Source organism: Bos indicus, chromosome 11 (assembly GCF_029378745.1).
Source record: "Bos indicus isolate NIAB-ARS_2022 breed Sahiwal x Tharparkar chromosome 11, NIAB-ARS_B.indTharparkar_mat_pri_1.0, whole genome shotgun sequence".
NCBI lineage: Eukaryota > Metazoa > Chordata > Mammalia > Artiodactyla > Bovidae > Bos > Bos indicus.
The window spans coordinates 94,336,877-94,359,492 of record NC_091770.1 but is presented as its reverse complement, the minus strand read 5'-3'; the positions used below and the strand labels follow the sequence as shown (position 1 = coordinate 94,359,492).

General features: G+C 41.9%; 1 protein-coding gene across 8 annotated transcripts in view; it reads left to right on the top strand.

Moving 5' to 3' along the window:
- Positions 1-22,616, top strand: part of DENND1A (DENN domain containing 1A) — a 531,199-nt gene that overhangs the window by 381,517 nt on the left and 127,066 nt on the right. For all 8 annotated transcript variants that reach the window (XM_070798129.1, XM_070798130.1, XM_070798128.1 and 5 more), the window contains exon 13: positions 391-516. In XM_070798129.1, coding sequence (XP_070654230.1) covers positions 391-516 — 126 coding nt within the window. The remainder of the gene's footprint in view (positions 1-390; positions 517-22,616) is intronic.

The window sequence follows — 22,616 nt, the reverse complement described above, 5'->3', positions numbered from 1 at the left end:
TCCAACTTGACCACTTCTTTGGTTTGTTACTAGGCATGTAATCTAATCTCTCTGAGACTGTTAATACCCTTGTAAGATAGGAACAGAATCCCTTTTCTATAGGATTGTTGAAAGAATTAAGTACAGAAATTTATGTGAAAGCAATTACCTGACACATTAAAACTGCTTAGAAAGTGATTTTGTTTTTGTTTTTCTTAGATATGCACTAATAAGAGCAACATTTATTTACATTTCAAAAACCTGCCCTAATCCTGAATGTGTGTATGCTCTCCCAGCAGCCGAGGTGTCAGATCCACCCCCTCCCCAGGGTTTTCTAAAGCTCTGTGCGTGTGAGGGATAGCCATCGTCCTCCCACCCTGCCCTCAGCCTGTATCTCTTTTCTGTCATCAGATCTCTTCCTTGAAGAGCCGGCTGAAGAAGGTGTCCACGACAACTGGCGATGGTGTGGCCAGAGCCTTCCTCAAGGCCCAGGCCGCTTTCTTCGGCAGCTACAGAAACGCTCTGAAAATCGAGCCGGTGAGTAGCTTCTTGGCATGTCACAAGTCCATGTTTGGTCAGGGCCACAAGAAACTTGCTAGTCATCTTGCTGTTGAATTCACCAAAGGAGGTTGTGTGTGTGTGTTTGGTGGAGACGGAAAAGAGTGCTCCCCTCATGCTACCTCTTAGCACAAGGAAGCTGCGCTGCCCCGAGTGGAGGAGTCTGCTCCTGTGGATGTTAGGACCCCTCCCTTCCCTGGACAGCAGCACCCTCTGCGGGTCACAGTGCTTAGCAGTGTACACATCTGCTCTAACTGAGAAGTCCTGGTAAGCCTGTGGGGTAGCAGTGATCATCTTCACTTGACAAATGGGGAAAGTGAGGCTCACAGAAACAATGACTTGCTAACCAGTGGAAGAGCCAGGTAGGTTGTCCAAAAGCCCATGCTTCCCTCTGTGCCTCACTGCCCTTTTCTTGCAAAGGAACCTCTTCTCCACACTTGAGAGAGCAGAGTATCCAGAGGCTCACTTCTTAGAGGTTCCCAGAGTGGTCTTGGTATACTGACTACTAAGTGTGCTGAGGACTGGGGAATGATGTCATCTGCCTCCAGAGCCCATCAGCGTTTCAGAGCCTCTCTCTGTTGCCTCATCCGTGAGGTGATTAGTTATTGTGAGGATGGAAGACACCAGGTCAACCCTAAAACCAAAGAAACTATCAGCTCTCCCAACTTCAGTGAGAAGCTTTCATCAGATGCTTGATTATTCATAGCCTCTCGGCCAAGGAGAATGGAGAAATTGGCCCAGGGGCCTGCCTCACTGCATAGGAAAGGATGCTGGAGGGGACCTTGCTGATAGCCCTTTCCTCTCAGGACATGGGACTCCATCCTGAGCAGGAGGAGATGGCAACCACACCCAACCTAGTCAGAGTGGTTCTGAGGGACCTAGACAGACATTTTGTTAGATTAAATGACAAAAGATGAGTAGGTATCAGACAGTGCATTTCATGTGCAAACTCTGACGGTGAACCTTGACCATGATCCTCATAAGCCACAGTTATACCTGGATAAGGACTTTTTGACTGTTATGAATCCATCATGTGTGTAAGTGAAGCACAGAGTGATAGCAAGCACCCTTTAGCCAGGGTGCACACTCTGTGAAGTGGTTGGGGCAGTGGGTGCCCATGGAACAGCAGCCTCGAGCCACCTTGTTCTCGTCTTCCATCCAGCACTAGGGCCCGACTTGCTCGGCTGTGTCACTGGACAGAAGGAATGCACTGCCTTTGCTTCTTAAGAGATACTTCCCTTAGGTCCTGAAAAGCCCTTCAGCTTAAAGCAAGTTTCTCATGTCCTGCTGTCTCCAAGACAGGTGGCTTGGATTCTTTGTCCTGACCTTGGGCCCAGCCAAACCAGTCAGGTTCAGTGCTGTTTTGAAAGCTGATAGAATTCAAGGAAAGTTCTGTTTTCTTCCCATCTTTAAAGTAAGAATGGGACAACTGGCCTGTCCTTATCTTAGGCTCCTGGGACTGATATTGACATGAAGTATTTACAGTCTTACAAAGATGTCATTGTTGTCATGAATACGTCTAGAGTCCAGAGACTGTTGATTCTGGTACATATTGCTGGGTATATAATCTGGGCACAAATTGCTCCTCCAGAGGAGTTTATGGTTGTATTTGTACTTACGTCTCTCAGATGGTAAAGCATCTCCTGCAATGCAGGAGACCTGGGTTCAATCCCTGGGTTGGGAAACTCCCCTGGAGAAGGAAATGGCAACCCACTCCAGTATTCTTGCCTGGAGAATTCCAAGTACAGAGGAGCCTGGCAGGCTATAGTCCATGGGGTCACAAAGATTCAGACACGACTGAGCGAGTAAAACATCCTGCTGTACATCCTTGAAGGCCTCAGGTTTAAAGATGGAAGTCCAAGAGTTTACAGCCTGGCTCTGTACTTCTAGGCTGTACAACCTTGAGTAGGGCACTTAATCTCCCTATACTGCAGTTTCTTTACTGTGAAATGAGAAAAAGAAGACTTAGTCTACATTTTCAGATGGTTATAAGGAACAAGTGAGCCATAATACAGTTCAGAGGAAAGGTAAAACTTGGAAAAAGAAGGATAGCAGCAACTCTTCCTGTGGTGGGCATGGAATTATCTGAGTGAGTGAAGACTTGGAGACAGGACCCCTCATAGCCTCTTTGTCTGGGGTCATGGGTTTGGGTAGAGAGAGAGGGCTGGCTGCAGGAGAGGCTAGAGCCAAATTTGACAGAGCCTTAGATCCTAGACTGGGGGTGTGAGCAGAGACATGATGTGACTGAAGTCATGTTTGACTAGTAATGCAGGACAGGACTGAAAAGGAGACCAGAAGCAGAGACCAGGGGACTGCTGGAGAACTCAGAAGATAGCCCTTCAGTGGCTACACCAGGAAAAGGTACTATGAAGAAGAAATGACCAGATGAGTCTAGAAATAGATAAGATATGAGAGATGAGGGGCAAGAAATATCAAAATGTCTCCTAAGATATGGATCTGGGAGAGGATGATGATGGCCATAGTAGAAACAGGGACAGCTTGATGTGAAAGTGTCCTGAGTAACAGATTATAATGGTCAAAATGTGGAATAGACTAAGTGTCCATAATGATAAATAACTGGTTAAGTAAAGTATATCCATGTGATAGAATATTATGAAGTCATTAAAAATAGCATTGATTATAAACATGGTACCTTTCATTGAATTTTACGTGTCATTCCATCGTAAGGTGTACCACTGTTTCACGTATCGTTAAGAAAGGGTGCTGCCAATTATAATTGAAGGATGCCATCAATTGTAAGACATCCAGATTTCAGAGATGTTAACATGTGAAGAAATTTGCATCTTATAAATCAATGAAATAAGGCAGACTTGTCATGCTATTGGTCTGATTTATGTGCACCAGAATAGCTCTTTTTTGTAAGGCCAAGAGAGAAGCCAAAGGCCTGAAAGTTTCTGACCAAGCCTCATCATGTTATCTAGATGGTTTTTAAACCGTAGATTTAATTCTAGCCAATTCCCCTCATCTAAAAAAAAAAAAAGGAATAACAACACTTCCAATACCAGATTGTTTGTGAGATTAATTAAAATAATGACTGCAAAATGCATGTGAGCTCAAGAAGGGGTCAGGGGTTTTAGAGTCAGGCCGTATGGGAGGCGTGGAGAACAGTGCCTGGACGAGCCCGCTTGGGCGGCAAGCAGCACAGTGCTGAGGAGGGGGTGTCCTTCATGGGGCCACTTGTCTTTTCTGTGTTTCTCTGATTATTTAAAAAAACAAAACAAAACTGCTCTTGGTTTTTTGTTGGTTTTTCTTTTTTGAGAAAGGTTTAAAGTAATGGGAATAGAAATGAGAAAATACCCATAATCCTTTCATCTGGAGCTGAGATAATATGTTAGCATGTTTCCACCAAGGTTCTAGGTTTTGGAGTTTGTATGTTTATTTTGGGCTTTTCTTTTTTTCTTTTCTTTTTTTTTTTGTTTTTCTGGTTTTTTGTTTCACTTTTTTTTTTTTTTTCTGTTTTGGGTTTTCCTCATCTTTAAAAAAAATGTATTGAGGAATAACTGATTTATAATGTGTTAGTTTCTGCTGTACAGCAGAGTGAATCAGTTATACATATATGTATATCCAGTCTCTTTAGATTCTTCTCTATATAGGTCATTACAGAGTATTGAATTGAGTTCCCTGTACTATGCAGTAGGTCCTTATCAGTTGTCTATTCTGTATATAAGAGGGGGAGGGATAAGTTGGAAGATTGGGGTTGTTTTTGTTTTTACTTTGAGGTTTTGATTTTTTACTTTTAGAGAGTTGAGACATTCCTGGCAAAGCAATCTAGTTCCCTGTTATTTAGTTTCGCCTTTTAGAGTGTAGTAAGCACTTTTTCCATATCATATAAAAACTCTTTAAAAATTGGCTGCACATCTCTCATCAGGTGACTCCAGGGGGTCTCATCTCTGGCTGTAGATCAGAATTGCCTGTGGGGCTCTTAAAAAGGTAAATGTCTGGGCCCCACTCACAGAGATTTTTATCAGGTCCTTGCCATCTGAAACCAGTGCAGAGGCCCACCACATTATCCCATCGCTGGTTCATTTGCTTGCTGGTAACTTTCACCATCTTAAACCACACTGTGGTGAATATCTCTATATAAATCTTCATCCCATGGTGTGAATTATTTCCCTAGGCGGCATCCTCAACTTGGTTTTATTGAGTTGAAGGTACCCGAGTGCATTTAAGGCCTTCAGTTCATAAATTGGAGGAGAAGGCTGGTGGCCAGAAGTGGTTGGTAGCCTGGAAGGGAGACTCTGGGGCAGGTCGAGTGGGAAACGGCCTAAGGCTGAGGACAGAGATGGCCTGCAGGAGCGTGTGAGGCACGGAGGATACAGTGTAGGAGCTTCCCACCTGGGCCAGCAGCTGTGGCCATGGGACTCAGGTCACTGCCAAGTCACAGGGCTTGGGTTTTTTAAAAGATGCAACATCACAGGCTTGGTGTGCTTTTCTGCTCGGCTCCAGTGGGGCCCCTCTGGAGGGGCCCAGCCCAGCCCAAGAGGCAGAGATGGGCAGCAGTTCCTCCACGGCCCAGAGCTTGCTTGAGATTTTCAACTCCTTGGCCTTTTTTCTTTCTCTCCTACTGAAAAAAAAAAAATTCAAAATGCAGCTGGCTGGGGAGTCTCAAGCTTCATTTTCTTTCCCCTGCCTGGAAGGGAAGAGGAAGGCAGCCTCCTTGCTGAGGCCCAGCCAGGTGCCAGGCTGCCCCCTCCATCTGTGCCTTCTGCCATGTGCCCATCTCAGGGCCAGAGGGCCCCTGTGGGATCCCCAGTGAGGTCTCTCTTTAGGGCCAGGTGACTTATTCCTCCCGAGGATCAGAAAGTGAGACCCCAGGGTATCCAGCTATAGCCGAGTCTTCTACCTGCTCGACAGCTTCCAACAGGCTTCATCCCTGAGTTGCTTTGCATCTGTGGTCATAGTAATTCCCCACGACTACCCCTCGCTGCCCACATCACAGATGGGAGAGGGGCAGCAGTTGTCCGTTACTTCCTGGCAGTTATGAGCCTGGGGTCAGACTCAAATCGGCCTGACTCGAAAACCCAGGTTTCTTCCACCCGACCCTCTCTCTTGCCTTTGTTCTGATTTCCTCGTGTTCCACATTAACAACTCTTTCTCTGCATTTCCATCACGGGGCATAGGTCGTGGCATAGCAGAGGCATCAATGCTTGTGTTTTGGAACAGTGGTCAGAAGGATGGGTGAAAGAAATGAAAGAACAGAGAAGTGTGTGGGGCCGGGGTTGGCCCTTGACCTCTGTTCAGTGCATGCACATTGCTTCTTCCCTGGCTTGAGGCTTTGGAGGTTGGTGCTGCCAGGCAGAGGGGAGAGAGTCGGTGAATCACAAGGGCATGTGAGCCATTTTTCCATCACTCAGAGAATATCAGGTGCAAAGCCCAAGGTATTTAACAATATCGGGCAAGCCAACTTGTTCTTCTCCACTTTAATGACAGAACCACAAGCAGCCAGGCAGCTCCATTTGGAAAAACCTCCTTTATCCGTGTCAAGCGGCAGCCCAGGCTTCAGCTCATTTATTTAGGCCTTTCTTGCTCTCTGACACGCCTCCTAGCAGTTGCCAGGCAACTCTGGGAGTAGCAGTGTGTGTTAGGGATTAACTAGTTAGGGCTGGGGTCCTTTTTGGCAAGAAGGGGATAAAAGACAAATGATTTTAATTGCTAGGCCAAGGATCCTTTCTCTGCTGGGTAGAAGATTGCAACTTTTGGAATATGTGTATAGCAGTGTGGGTCTTGAATTTGCCTCGAGTCCCCTTTCTCCCTCCTCAGGAAAACGAATGAATTTTAAAAAGAATCTTACTTTACCTCACTCCTTTGTTTAAAATTATATCATCATGAAATCGGAATAAGACTACACCACCACCCTCTCTTTGGAAGACATTTCTTAGCACAGTGGCCTCAGTTTTAAAGAACTTTCAAAAATAGAATTGTGTGCTTTAATTGCATCCTTTTTTCTGGCCATAGTTTCTTAGTTCCTAGCTCATGGCTCTGTGGAGTCATCTTAAGGCAATGTGTATGAAGGTGCTTTTCCCATGTTTGATCCATTGCAGGTCCCTGGTAAATGTGATATCAAACAGCAGAACTGGTGGGGATTGGAACTTTAAGATGCGTTCGGTTCCATGCCGGTAGCAGTGCCAAGGCCAGTATAGATGGAGCACAGTGAGAGTTGTTTATTCAACAGGCTCATGTGGCTCTCTCTGGGCCAGCGTGCTAGCTGGGCCTCCCCAGGATGAATGGAGCTCAGCCCCTACCCACAGGGCACGATGGCTGAAGTGGGGACGGTAAACCGACAGTCAACATCAGTGGCGCAAAGAAGCAGCACTGCCTGTGTAGGCAGGAGCCAGTTCCTCCAGTCCTGCCTGCTTAGTCCTTCCCAAGAGGCCCGGCTCCAGATTCAGCTATGGGAATGCTACCATCATCCACCTTTCAGCCTCTGATTTCGGACATAATTCTGCTGAGTCATATTTATCCACCTAAAACACCTTGAAGACAGAGACATTAAGATAAAAGCAGATTGATAACCTGGCTTTCAAGCATGAACGGACGAGGTTATGTTGGAGCAGGTCAGAAAAATACCATATATATCTGTCTCCTGGTTGGGTAACACCATTGATCTCATGGTTTAAAAAACAAAACAAAACCCAAACTCTACTTATGTGATTTAGTGTAACAGAAAATTAAAAAGAAAAAAAAGAAAGAAATTTACAAACTAGGAAAATTAAAATATCCCTGTAGTTCCACAAAACTAATACAACTACTCAACTACCTTTTGTACATTCTTATTGTTTTTCATTATGCAAAGTGTTTACATTGCTTTCAGATCTTAAGTTAAAATTTTATTGCTCCTCCATTTTACATTACATCCTAGGCTCTTTTACACGGCTGCAGAATATTCTATCAAGCACAGCTGCCTTAATTTCTGTGACCATCTCACATTGAACGTTTAGATTGTTTCCAGTTTTTTGAGATTATCATTAATATTCCACCAACCATCTTTGTAAATAAAGCTTTGGTATGCCTTATTTCAAAGTCTTCTGACTCGGAGAAATACAAGTCTGCAAGAGCCTGACTCTGGGTGCCAACTTGTCACAACGTGGTAAGGAAGCAGATTTCTGTTGACTCAGCCTAGGAGCAACTCAAAATGGAAAGAATTGAGAATGCTTCCTGGTGTGTGCTCCCTGCCCTCCACAGAGGCAAGCAGAGTGTACCCAGAACATACATAAATGATGTTACTAATTTGTCTGTGCCTCTGTTTTATGCTAACACACACACACACACACACACACACACACACACACACACACACACACACACACAGAAAACAAAAAAGCCTGTGGAACCTTAAAGCGAGATGAGATAAGGAAATAAGGGAACCAAGGGAAAGGAGAAATGAGATGAAGCATGGAAGGGACTGGTATGTGTGCCTCAAGGCTGACTCCGAGAGTCTCCATACAGCTTGGCAATGGTAGAGCAGGGAGTCAAACACATGTTTGTCTCCAGAGCCTTTGCTTTTTACTTTTTTTAAATTGTGGTAAAACATAAATAACATAAAAATTCCAATTTCAACCATTGTTAAGTTACAATTCAATGGCATTAATTACATTCACAATGTTGTATAACCACTATCACTATGTATTTTCAGAATTTTTCATCACCCCAAACAGAAATGCTGAACTCATTAAGCAATAACTCTCAGTTCCCCCAACCTACTAGCGCCTGGTGACTTCTACTTTCTGTCTCTAGGAATTTGCCTATTCCGGGTATTTCGTATAAATGAAATCATATATTGTTCTTCTGTGTCTGGCTTATTTCACTTAACATATCCACATTGTAGCATGTGTCAGAGCGTCATCCCTTTTTGGCTGAATAATATTCCACTGAATGTGTATATATACCCATGCATTTTATGTTCCCATTCATCTGTTAATGTTTGGTTATTGAGAATAATGCCACTATGAATATATCTGTACAAGTATTTGTTTGAGTGCTTGTTTTCAGTTTTTCAGGAAGTATACTTAGGAGTGGAATTGTTAGGTAATATAGTAATTTTATGTTTACCTTTTTTAGGAGCCACCAAACTGTTTCCCACATACAGGCCATGCTAATGTTACATTTGTCTGTGAAGTATGGATGGGTACCTATGAATGTTCTATAGGAAAAGTTGGTAAAAGATTTTCTTATTTTCCAGTTTGTTCCAGGTAAGTAGGTAGGGAATTATAGCCAAAGTCTATAGGCCTGAGCTAAATAGATGCATTGACACAGGAGTCTGTGGTGGCCTAGGGAGGGACTGGTAAGTGGTTATGTTTTTATCGTTTTTGTGTTTATCCAAAGTCCAGATCATGTCCTGGGAATGCAGTAGGAAAAGGGGAGAGGCTTCCAACACCAGGGCTCCAGGACCAGCCCTGTAGCTCTGTGGCTCCAAGTGGCTCAGGAGGCTCCTGAGTATGATGGAAAGCTATGGTCGTTAGAGTCACCTAGGTTTTAATCCTGGCTGTGGCATCTGCCAGAAGATGACCTGAGTCTCAGTTGTCTCATCTTTAAAATGGAGATAATCACAGAAAACTAGCCAATCTGATCACACGGACCACAGCCTTATCTAACTCAGTGAAACTAAGCCATGCCGTGTGGGGCCACCCAAGACGGACGGGTCATGGTGGAGAGGTCTGACGGAATGTGGTCCACTGGAGAAGGGAATGGCAAACCACTTCAGTATTCTTGCCTTGAGAACCCCATGAACAGTATAAACAGTATGGAGATAATACCTACTCTGTAAGACTATTGAGAAAAATAGTGATAATGTAGCTTTTTGCTAATAGTGGATTTTAACTGAGAATGACCTTTTCTGGATAACAAGAAGGTAAAGAAGGAAGAGGAGGAAATGAGACTGTCCCGTTCTAGAACACTAATGGCCATACTTATTCAGTAGGTGTCAGGCTATCTGAAACCAGGCAAAACCCAAGATTCTGGCCCATTTATTTCTGTCTTTTGAAGTAACCATAAAAGTTCAGTTTTTATCTCAAATAATGGCATAAAGGATTTGTAAGAAATCACATTTGTTTCCTTCATTTGTATTTATTTAATATTTATTTATTCATGTTACTGCACTTCCAGACAAGTAGGAGTGGTAGTACCAAGGATTTAAAATTCCAAAATGCATTACTTTCTAACAGGCATAAGAGAAAATAGAACTAAGAATCTTTTTACCTATTTCATCAAAACAATGTTTGCCTGTTGGGGGGAGATGACCCTTGTTTGATATTGGCACCACATATCCACTGTCCACCTCCCAGAGACATGGTTGTTGCTCAGGAAGAGACTTTGGGAGTCCTGGCACCTTGAGTCACACCACAGTGAATACTCACTGAACTAAGAGTCGTTGTTCTAGAAGTAGACTGCTCAAGTGAAAAGTCAGTCCTTAAGTGAGAGAAGATGAGAACTGGCAGGAAATCCTCTTAAACACAATGATCAAGCTTTACTTGTATGATTTCAAAGAGCATCACTGAATATGATCAAAATGAAATCCCCATATGTTCTAAAATACTTGAAAAATAAAACACAGCTAGTGTATCTTAGACTATCCAGGAGGAATTCCAGGCTTTCACTTGATCTCATTTAATAATCCTGGCTCCTTTCTTACTTTGTTCCTGCTGGATGGGACCACGTTTGGTAATCCTTGGTGTCCTAAACATAGTCTAATATTTAGTAGGTGCTCATTAAATGTTTGTTGAATGAATGACTGAACAAATGAATGAATTATACCATTTTCCCCATAGTATGCATTAGAAAGACTGGTGGTAAATGTTTCAGTGTTGCACAATATAGATGCTTAGTTTTAAAAAAAAAATTATCCACAGCTTCATCTTAGAGCATGAGAGGAAGAACCTGACACAAACACCACACCATGAACGTGTGAATGTGAGACAAAGACTCTACGCAGCATCCGCGTGCTAGCCAACGCCAGGCCATTAGGATCTGGAGGGGCTCACCCTCTGTGAAAATCACCACACCCAGTAAATATTCAGTTCTAGCTAAGAAAATGCACCAGGCAGCATATTAATTCAGCAAGTAAGCTGAATCCACGGTGGCAGTGTTGAAATACTGTGTCTTTGCAGAAGCAGTGGCAAAGAGGCATGGTTACTGTCACCAATGTCTTAAGTCAGATCATCTCACTTTAGGGTCATTTACTTTTTCAGTGAGACTCTGAAAAAGAGACTGATCCATTTTCAAGCAGAGATAACATTTGACAATTTAGAGCCTGAAACAGTGCAGACTTCATGTACCTAGCCAGACTGTGAGCTTCTTGAAAAGAAGATTTTGTCTTACTCCTTCTTGTACCCCCAGCACACAGTGGAGGTTCAGTAATGTAAGGTGGAGTAATGGTGGGTTTGTTGAGGGGGGTGGCACATAATGATGCTTAGAGGATGAAATTGTAGATATCCTTGCCCCACCCCCACCCTCAATCCCTCAGACATGCATCCACACTGATTTTCTGTGGGGAATGGGTATATTCTCAGAAATAGACAGTCACATTCAACCTTATGCTGTCCTTTCACCAAGAAATGGAAGCTTCGGTAGTATGTCGTGGGCAGCCATGTATCCCTGGCACAGAGCCTAGTACATAGACAGTGCCTAATAATTCTCTGTGGACGGAAAGAAATGACAACAGTACCTAGTTACAGTGTCCTTAGCAGTTTGGGAGTTGACACACAGTTTTGTTAAATAAGTCATTAAGACTCAAAGTCTTAAGAAAAAGAAAATAATACAAAGGATTTATTTTATGCCACACTCTTTATATATATATTCCCTTGTTTGATTTTTACAGTCCTCATATGGAAGAAGTCACGTGGCCCCATTTTGTTGATGAGAAATTGAGGCTAGGAAAAGTTGTGTCACTTTTTTTAAGAAGTGGCAGAGCCAGGATTCGGACTTTCCATCTGTCTGATTCTCACAACCATGCTCTTTCCTCTGACCGCTCGCCCCAGTGATGATTAGCATATGATCTGTGTTATGTACAATTTGAGGCCATTTCAGAAGAATAGTGATCTGGTGTCCTCTTAGGAGTCAGCGTCTCCAATCTATGCAAATGTTTCTTGAAAAATACAGGTTAAACTAACACCATTTATGAACTATTTATGAATTGCAAAGGGGAAATTTCAAAATTTTAGATATATTCTTAAAAACATCCCATTAATAGATAATTCTAATGGCCTAATATTTTATTGTTTGAATAGTTGATATTGACAGTGATAATTGGATGAAAAAGTAAACCATTTCTGAAGTGCGGTCCTTCCTCCCCTTTTCCTTGGCTGACACCTAGTGGCGAGCTTTCTGGTAGCAGTGTTAATCCAGGTGCTAAATATTCTTAATATTAGTCATTTTTCAGTTGATACTAGGGTTTCGTTGTTGTTGTTTTAAGAAAATCACTTATTTTCATCATAATAAAAGCTACATTAATATAGGGTTAATTTATCATGGATCATCATAACAATGGAACTTTGACTTAACATGTTTTTAAGTCGAGTATAATCAAACCTTAGCAGGAAGTGAATACAAGGCCTAAAATCTTAGTATACTTGTTCCCCTCGACAAACCTGACCTGGTGACCACCCAGCCTAGGGCACTGGCTTGCACACACTGACAAGAAAGATTCAGTCCTGTTCTTAAGAGCCATGCAGGGCAGAGAGAAGGTAAACAGAGAGTTGCACTAAGTTTGGTAACTGCAATAGTGAAATGTTGTACAAGGTGGTGGACATCCAAAGGCACTGGCAGTCACTTCTTTCTGGACACCGAGGGAAAGCTCACCGGGGAAGAATGCCCTGGGATGGTGCCATGCAGAAGCAGTAGCAGTACCCCAGGAGCAAGGGCAGAAAGTAGCCCTTGCAGAGGTGAGGGACATTGAAACTACATGGCATGGTCAGGTACTGTGAGCAGTTGTGTGTCTGGAGCATAGACAGGAAGGAGTATGGCTGAGGACGAAGTGAAGAAAGCATGAGCTCCAGTCCATGAAAGACCTAAGCGAAGTCTTTCGGTCATGTCCGACTTTTATGACCCCATGGTCACAAAGAGCCTGCCAGACTCCTCCTTCCATGGGATTTTCCAGGCAAGAATACTGGAGTGGGTTGCTATTTCCTTCTCTAGGGGATCTTCCCGACCCGGGGATCTTCCCGACCCAGGGATCAAACCGAGGTCTCCCGCATTGCAAGCAGACTCTTTACCGTGGGGTTTAGCGCTAATACCATAAACCAGCATTTCTAGAACAATGATCCTTGAAATGTTAGATCCACAAGATATTGATATGTTTCCTAAGCACATAAGATTTGTGACTGTTGCATGTTGCATACTGTAATACTTTAAAAAAAAAAATATTTACAATGTACCTTACTACAGTCCTGTTATAAAGAAACCTGATTAACTTTGTTAACATTTTTCAAATGCTTTTCCCCACAAACTACCTATTAACATTCCAGGCATCAACTACTTCTCACCACAGTTTGGGAAACACTGCTGTAGCTAAAGATTGATTATGAATGTTTCTTGCTGTAAGGCCCTGGAGTTGGGATACCAACTGTGTTCATTTCACTCCAGTCTCACTGCTATGAGCCTCAGGTTAAAAAAAGCATGTTCCTTTTCCAGAGCATTGCTTTTCTAGTCAGACAGAAGATTGTGGCTAACAAGTAAGACACGGAGCCCAGCCATCACTTAGGCTTTCTCAGTGCAGGGCCACAGGCCACCGGTCCCCATCCCCTCCGGCCAGCAGTTTGATCCATATATCAGTCAGGATCTAACCAGGATGACAGGAACCACTTCATATGTTTACAGGAGGGAAAACAATTCAGTAAATGGTTATCCAGCTGACAGAGGAGCAAAGATAATCCAGAGATTAGCAAGAGCAGAGGTGGTGTGCCTGAGTCCGAGGCGAGGGTCACCTGACGGAAGCTGGAACCTGTGGGTCTGTGCTGTGGATGCTTGGGTCAGATGGAGGTGAACCACTGCTGGACAGCCCACCCCAGCAGGGGAGAGGGAAAACACTCAGCCTCTCCCTCCCTCTCCTTCTCATCTCCCACCAGCACCTTGCATGTGCTAAACCAAGCAGGAAGCCAGCTGACTCAGGATACCAGGGAACTCAGCCTGCCCACTGTACAGAATAGAGCAGAGTGGAGAGAGGGTCTGAGGTCAGACAGTCTCAGAACCAACGCTCCCAGATTCCAGATATTAAGGCTATTTACTGACACACACCCCCCTGGCAAATAATAAACAACATGGTGAAGTTTAAAAAAAAAAACAAACACCTGATTTATAGTTAAACCTGGTGCCAACCTGGACTCTGCCTCTTCCCAGCCATGTGACTCTAGGCAAGTTATTATACTTCCCTAAACCTTAGTTCCTGAATTGTAAGGAAGGAGAATAAGTAAGTGATACCTTCACAAGGTGTCTTTGACATGTCTGGCTGATTCCTATCTTAAACTGAAACAAGAATAAGATATTTAAAACTTTGGGGGCTTAGCCTGGAGCCAACAGGAGTGTTAGAGATCCGCATATGTTGATTGACTACTCCAGACTTCAGTGAATTGGCTGAAGTTCTTCCCTTTTTGCTCAGCTGGTGAAGAATCCACCTGCAATGCAGGGGACCTGGGTTCGATCCCTGGCTTGGGAAGATCCGCTGGAGAAGGCAAAGGCTACCCACTCCAGTATTCTGGCCTAGAGAATTCCATGGACTATACAGTCTGTGGGGGTCACAAAGAGTTGGACACAACTGAGCCACTTTCACTTCACTTTATTAGCTAGCATTTGTTATCTAGTAATGTCTAATTTCTTAATATATTCACTTCCTGGGGGCATTGGAGTAGGGGCAGCTTGAATGTGCAATGGAATATTCCAGTGTTGGAGAGGTACCCCTCCATGTATTGTAGTTATCAGTTCAGTACAGGCTAAAGAAAGATGAGATTCCAGGAAAGCCACCACTTACAAGAGGTGAAACCTCCGAAGCCCTTTCCCACTGAACCACAGGTTTCTAATTTGTTTTATGGGGATAAAAATACCACCCTCCTAAAAATTATTTTCAGAATTAAATGAGGTGGTGGATATAAAGCACTTGCTCTCTGTTAATTGCCTCTGCTCACCACAACAGACTGTAGGGGCAGCTTCCCTTTTATCCAGTGAATGCCTAATTCACCAGCAGTCACATTCCATGGAGGTGTGGCAGGAATTTTGGAAAGCCTTTAACTGGAGATTATTCATGTTTGGTTTGCTGGTCCCTGTTAGTGATGTGACCTGGCAGGTCTCCACTCACCCTGTTCTCCTCAGTCACAGCTCACTGGCATTATTCATAAACCATTTCCTTGAGATTTTCTCTGCCCATATTCCTACTGTGATACACTTTTACTCTCATGTTCACAGCTTTAAAAATGGTCTCTAGGTTTGAGGGTGTACTGAGCAAGTTAGTTGCCAGCTCAAAAAGTCATTATCCCTTGAAGGGGAGCTTTTATCCTGAGTTGATTAATTTTATCCTCTGTTGAGGAATGTTATGCAAAAGATATACAAGGAGAACCCATTATTTATTGAATGCCTACTTCTTGCCCTTTACTTATATTTTTATGGTTAAATGTGCATTGTATGTATCCCTGGTTTGATAAGGAACTTAAAGAGAGTTGAAATAATTTAAACCAATAACTTTGAACAAACATTTAACAAGACCCTACTATGTCAGACTCTGTTCTAAGTGCTTAGAGATGCAGCAGTGAACAAAATTAAGCCCCAGCCCTTACATCTCGTAGTCTAGGGAGACACAGACAGGAAACAAAGATGGAAGTCCATTTATACTGTGTCACGTGGTGATAAATGTCATTTGAAAAAAGAAAACCAAGGAAGGAGATAAAGAGGGCCCCTGGGTGAGGTAGGTGCTGATAGGAGAGAGCCAGGATGGAGGGCCGGGGCCATCTGGGTCTAGAACTCACCTTTTTACCCACTGGTTCCATGCTGCTTCTGATTCTCTTTGGTGATGGTTTCCAGCATCGAGTGAAGAAATGTGAACTCTAACATCTTGCTTCTTAGTCCAGAGTTGATAATTCAATGTGTCAGGGTGGTGACTTTGCATTCCTAGGGTACAGAAAACATTTTTGCTGCACTCCCTGCTGTCAGCAGCATGGAGCTGTTTCTTCTCTCTGATTTCCCAAACCATTTAATCTTGATGCAGGAAAGCATCTTGCCAGCTTAGATTCAAGCCCTAGTGCTGGAGAGATCAGTTTGTCCTAGAGGAGGGTCTCTGTGACAAGTGGGCTCAAAGGAACTCATGCCTCTTTTCTCTCTGTTTCCAAGAAGTGGTGCTGTATGTGGTAGCTTCTGTAACCTTAATGTATGTTTCCTGATCTTTACTTTTCAGTAAATCAGTTGAATTCCAAAAGTAGAGACTGGGCATTAAGAGATGGATCAAGTATGGAAATGCCCACAGAAGTCAAATAGACCTAGGTTCTACTTTTCTATTGATATAATTTTGAGCAAGTTAATTAACTGCTCTGTGATTTGGTTTCCTCATCTGTAAAAGGAGAACAAATGTAGTCTGCCTCATAGGATTGTTGTGAGGATTAGATGAGATAATTTAGCATGGTGCCATCCTAAAGGAGATCAGTCCTGGGTGTTCATTGGAAGGACTGATGCTGAAGCTGAAACGATAATACTTTGGCCTCCTCATGCGAAGAGTTGACTCATTGGAAAAGACTCTGATGCTAGGAGGGATTGGGGGCAGGAGGAGAAGGGGACGACAGAGGATAAGCTGGCTGGATGGCATCACCGACTCAATGGACATGAGTTTGAGTGAACTCTGGGAGTTGATGATGGACAGGGAGGCCTGGCGTGCTGTGATTCATGGGGTCACAAAGAGTCAGACACGACTGAGAGACTGAACTGAACTGAGCATGGTGCCTGATACGTGGAACGAACTTAATATTAGGTAGGGATTTTTTTTTTTTAATAAATAAACTTCATATTTTAGAGGAGTTTTAGGTTCACAGAAAAATTTAATGGAAGATAGAGTTTCCCATATACCTCCTGTCCGCACTTATGCACAACTTCCTCCATTATCAACAATATTAATTTTGAAGATGATTAAAAATGACTTAATTTATAGCAGAGTTTTCTCTACATTCTATCCTATGAGGACACAATAGAGTTAGTATGAAGGTTTCTTTTTCAAAGTCAAGACAACATAATTTAAGGAAAAGATAGTAAGACTTCTCATCGTAATGACACTTTACAAAGAAATGTTGACATTCAGTCATTACAATATTTCCCACTGGATAGGTATCATTATACATTTTAAAAAATCTCTCCATTGTAAAACAGATAAAGAAAACTGCCTTAATCAAATAAATGGCTGAAGACCAACACTACTCAGAACAAGAAATAGAACTTTACTGTGGCTCAGCTGGTAAAGAATCTACCTGTAATGTGGGAGACCTGGGTTCGATTCCTGGGTTGAGAAGATCCCCTGGAAAAGGGAATGGCTACCCACTCCAGTATTCTGGCCTGGGGAATTCCATGGACTGTCTAGTCCATGGGGTTGCAAAGAGTTGGACATAACTGAGCAACTTTCACTTTCTTTCTTCTCTACCCTCTCCAGAAACCCCTTTCATCAAAATTCTTTTCCTCCTACCAAAAGTAACCATCATACTGACTTTAATACTTTTTAAAAATAGTTTTATTACCCAAATGTATGTCCCTAGATGCTGTAGTTTAGTCTTGTCCATTAAAAAAAAAAAAAAAGTTATATGGCTTTTAAAATTCTCTTTAAAATTATAGGTTCCTCCTCCACCCCTTTCATGCCAATTGCGTGATCATGGTGCTGTTCACTGTGTTCCTCTGTCCTCTATGCTGCTGCTGCTAAGTCGCTTCAGTTGTGTCCGACTCTGTGCGACCCCATAGACAGCAGCCCACCAGGCTCTGTCCTCTATATTTCCTGATAACTGGTGACTGAGTTTTGAAATCGGATGGACTAAGGTTCAGTCCTCTGGTGAGACTGCAGGTGGTGTTTGACAAGGCTACGAGAGGCATATCAAGTTTGGTTGCATCGTAATTAGTGATTTTTAGTAGCCAATGACGCTTAATATCTACATATGTTTATTCATTGGGAGTTGCAAAATGAGGATATTCTCAGTTTATTGTTTATTTTTGATTTATTAGTTGGAATGTTTTTATAAAGAGGCACTTTGCTTCATTTACTATATTGTTATCCAGTGTCATAGTTGCTATGGCAAAGACAAGGTAAATGCTGATTCTTTCCTATATTTATCAGTGTTTAGTATAAAGAATTCACTCCCTAACACCCTCAAAGCATGACAGTTCTTTTGTATATGTATTACTACAACTTGATAGATTTAAACATATTTGATAGGTTTGGGCCCATTGAAGTTATCATTGTTATTGAAACTCAAACTATCTCATGTTGGCCATTGAGAATTTGTTCAGGTTGGCACTGAGTATTTTTTGTTGTTGTTCGTGACCCTAGCTCCCTTGTTATCTGAAATTACAAGATGCCCCAGACTCATCTTATACCTTTCCTGCCCCAAACCTAGAATCAGACATTTCTTCAGCAAGCACTGGTTTCTTTTAGTGAGAAGTAATATCTCAAAACCAACATCCGAGTTCTTAGGATATTCACTACTACTGGATTGGTCACTGTTTCCAGGCCTTTTCAGTGGACAAAGGAGGGAGACACACACTCGAATACATGTGTACATGTGCATATAGATAGATACATCCCACCCAAATTCAAGACTACAAACCTTTTGCTTAACTTCTTCTCTATCACATTAATATTTCCTTTCTTCTATACTGAGAATTCTGGTTCTGAAGGGCATGGGGGATAACAGAATTACAATATCCCATAATTACTCATTTATTTTCATAGGGCTTTCCTGGTGGCTCAGATGGTAAAGCGTCTGCCTACAATGCGGGAGACCCGGGTTCGATCCCTGGGTCAGAAAGATCCCCTGGAGAAGGAAATGGCAACCCACTCCAGTATTCTTGCCTGGAAAATCCCATGGACCAAGGAGCCTGGTAGGCTACAGTCCATGGAGTCACAAAGAGTTGGACACGACTAAGCAACTTCACTTTCACGGAACCTCAGAAAGCACTACAGATGTTACTACCAACACGATTAGAGTATCTTTTAACTTTGCTTTGTGTATTCTTTCCCTATTCTCCCTGCAGATTTTGTCTGTAAAACTGTATTTGGTTTGCTAGAACACACAGCCATAACACACTAGCCTTTCTCCCTATCAGCCCTTGTTAAGCCTCAGGCTTTAGGTTACTATAACCAGTTCTAATGGTGATAGCTTTTTGGCCATTCTGGTTGTCTGAAGCTGGCTCCCTAGTAGATTCCTCAGGAAGACTCATGAGAACAATATTCCCTCTGTTGTTAAAGGTGGATAATAATCTTTCTATGTCCTTTCTAGATGAGTCGGTTTTCCTGGATGTAAAATCCTTGGCTCATACTTTCTTTTCTTGAATGTCTTAAACATATTGCTATGTTTTCTTTTGGCAAAAAGTGTTGCTCTTATCAAAGTCTGATGATTATCTTAATTTTCTTTTTTAATAAATTGCATGTTCTTTTTTATTAGATGCTAAGGAGTTTTTTCTCTCCTAAAGTCCAGTAATCTTATTAGGCAGTCCTGGATGGTCATTTTGGTTCTGTCATCTCAGGTATGTAATATGGCTCAGAATCAGCCTGCAATACAGGAGACACTGGTTCTCTCCTTAGATCAGGAAGATCCTCTGGACAAGGAAATGACAACCCACACCAGTATTCTTGCCTGGGAAATCCCATGGACAGAGGAGCCTGGTGGGCTAAGGGGTCCATGGGGTCGCAATGAGTTGGACGTAACTGAGCAACTAACACATTCAACATATGTGAAACATACAATTTTGAGTCTTTTTTTAGTTTCAAAAAAATTTTCTTGAATGATAGGTTTTAGCGTTGGTTCTGTTCTTCGTATTCATTTTTCTTCTTCAGGGGCTCCAATTATTTGTATATTTAATCTTCTTTGCCTGTCTTCAGTACTTTTCACTGTCTTTAAAATCTTTTTTATCTCAATTGCTTTTTTAACTTTATATTACTGTTAAGATAGAATTTCTCCTTTTTTTTTTATTTTTAAAGACTTTCTCTTTTTCTTTTGTTTTTCTTAAAGCATTAATCTGTTGAGTTGATATTGATATGCTCTTATAGTCCCTTTAGTTTAGCCTTCATTTCAGAAAAGATTTTTCTTTATTTCTAATTCTTATTCAAGTTCTGTACCCTCATTTCTGAGTTTTTACAGTTCATGTATATGTTATTCTTGCATACTTTGTATAATTTTCTTAATGTCTTTAGCTTATTTTCAAATAGTAGATTGCAGTTTTAATCTATTTGTGGGCATATCTTTCAGGATACTTTTTGTGGATATATCTCACTCTTTTATTTCTTACAACTTTGTGGGGGATTTTACCTCAGTGCTTTTGTATTATCCCTTTTTATGTGAAATTAGTTTTCCTGACTTAAGGATGAGATGGAGTTCAAGAAAGCTTTTCTGACTTCACAGAACTCCCTCTTTGCCATTTTCAGTAGTATTCAAAAGTTTGACAGATGCTTTGTGAACCTTTCTTTCTGTGTTCCCATCTCCCAGTTTGATCTAGACATTCGTCTTCCTTGTCATTATGCTGCTCTGTCTTGTTTCCACTCCCAGCAGCTTCTGTCCAGAGTGTATATCCCTGCCGTGGAAGAGAGTCCAGACACATTCTCTCAAGTTCATAGAGGCTTGCAGGGGCTAGGCTGCTCCAGCCCCTACACTTCTTATTGTAGGTCTCTGCACTCAGCTGTTGCAGAGGTCAGCAGGTCCCAGTTTCAACTGCTGTTCTTAAATTGGCCTACTGAGCTTTTTGCAAATCCCTATTGGTTGTTTGGAGGTTCACTTGTTCTCACGTCTCCAGACACTGACACCAAGCAGGTCTGTTGGTGATTTGCAATATTGATGGTTTGTACTCACCTGCTTGTATTTTGGGGTTCATTGTTCACCAGTTTTTGTTGTAAATGTTGCATGTGTGTTTGAAGTTTTGCTTTCTAGTTTTTCTGCCTTTTTTAAGTGAGGATTTGATACTGAAAAAAGTGAGGATTTGATACTGAAAAAACTATGCTACTACTGTTACCATGACCAGCAAATTCCCAGAATCCTTCTTTTCTGTTTTTCCATTTCTTCCTGAGAAAACCACAAATGTAATAACTCCTCTCGTGGAGCTTCTACTGGAAGGAAGACAGGTGATACACATGAACAAAAAATGAAAGATGACTTCAGATGGTGACAAGTACCACAAAGAGGAGAAAACATGGAAGGGACAGTGAGTAATAGGTTTGAGGGGAATGTGGAGGTGCTTTTTGGTGTTCTTCAAGGAGGTGGCATCTGACCAGAGAGCTAAATGATGAGAAATAACAGGTGTACAGTTACCTGGGGTAAAAGCATTCCAGGTAAAACACACAGCAGATACAGATACCCGAGGAAGGAAAGAGTTTGGCCCATTTGAGAGAGGGAAAGTAAGGCAGCGTGTCTGAGGCAGAGTCCTAGGAGACAGGTCAGAGAAGTAGGCAAAGGATTGTGAAGGACCTTGTGGGCTCAGGAAGTGTTTGGATTTTAACGTTGGTGCAGTGGAAACCATTGGAGGAACTTTAACAGAAGAGTAGCATGTTTGAATGAAGTTTTAAGAAGCCTGTTTTGGCTGCTATGTGGGGGAAGGACTTTAGAGGCTCCAGAGGAGAAGTCAGGGAACTGGAGGAGAGACCAGTGTGGCCTAGAGGGTGTGGAAAACAGTGGTCAGATTTGGGGTATAACCTGATGACAGGACTTGCTAATGTGCCAGATGAGGGAAAGAGAAGACTCAAAGATGTCTTCTGGGATCTTGGTCTACCTCCAGTTTCTTAGCTTTTTGAATCTTATTTCTCAGAGAAAGTCACCTAGAGCTTTACTCCTAAACAAATAGATACTATAAAGGCAAGTGGTGTGTGTGGGGGTGGGGGCGGGGGGAGGGTTGAAAAACAAGCCACAGACTGAAGGAAGATACTTGCAACTTTAATAGATGGAGACTTGGTTTCTGGTTTTATAAAGAATTTCTTTAAATTAATAATAATTAAAACAGAGGAAAGATATGAACAGATATTTCAGATATTCTGAAAATATACTCAACTTCACTAATAAATCAAAGAAGCTGAAATTAAGACCAAAGCATCATTACATTTTGCACCCATTAAATTGTGAAAAATTAGGAAGCCAGTACTTGTATTGGTGACTGTATAAAGCAATAGGTGTCCTTATTTTGCTGGCTTAAAATATAAATTGGCCCCTCAATTTTAGAAAGCAATTCAACATTATTTTATAAAGTTGAAGCTCTTGTCCATTTAGGCTAGGAGATATGTACAAAAAATTTCACAGCAGCAAAAAACTGGAAATAATTCAAATATATACTGAAGAATAATTGATGAATTGTAGTATATTTATGTGGTATTACGTAACCATAAAACTTAGTGAGTTAGTGAAACAACAACAGGAATGAATCTTAGCAGCAGCAGTACTAATTTTTTAAAGGCTCACTAATAAGCCAAGCTAAATATTATTTAGGCCACAGAGATGTGTGATAAACCCATTTAAAAAAAAAAAAAAAACACTTTAGGGAATGAGAAACAGAATTGAGAGTAGTAGTTAGTGGGGTCTAGGGAAAGGGATAGGAAGAGACAGGGTAGGATACCAAGACAATGCAGTGATAATGTCGGTTTCTTAAGTTAGGGAAAGCTTCACAGATGGTCATTTTATTATTGTGCTACATAACTTAATGTGGGTTACATATAGTCTTTCATGTGTAAATATAAATTACATTGTGAATTAAAGGCAGCTCAGTGGAATTATAAAGTAGATAAGGTGTTAATAATTTTATAATTTCAGAATATTACATTTAAAATCCAGCCTAGAGATTGCAAGGTCTGAACCCTTCTTAGGGTAACACATTCCCAACTTCCTAAGGATCATGAAGTGTGGCTTCACCCAATATGTTGA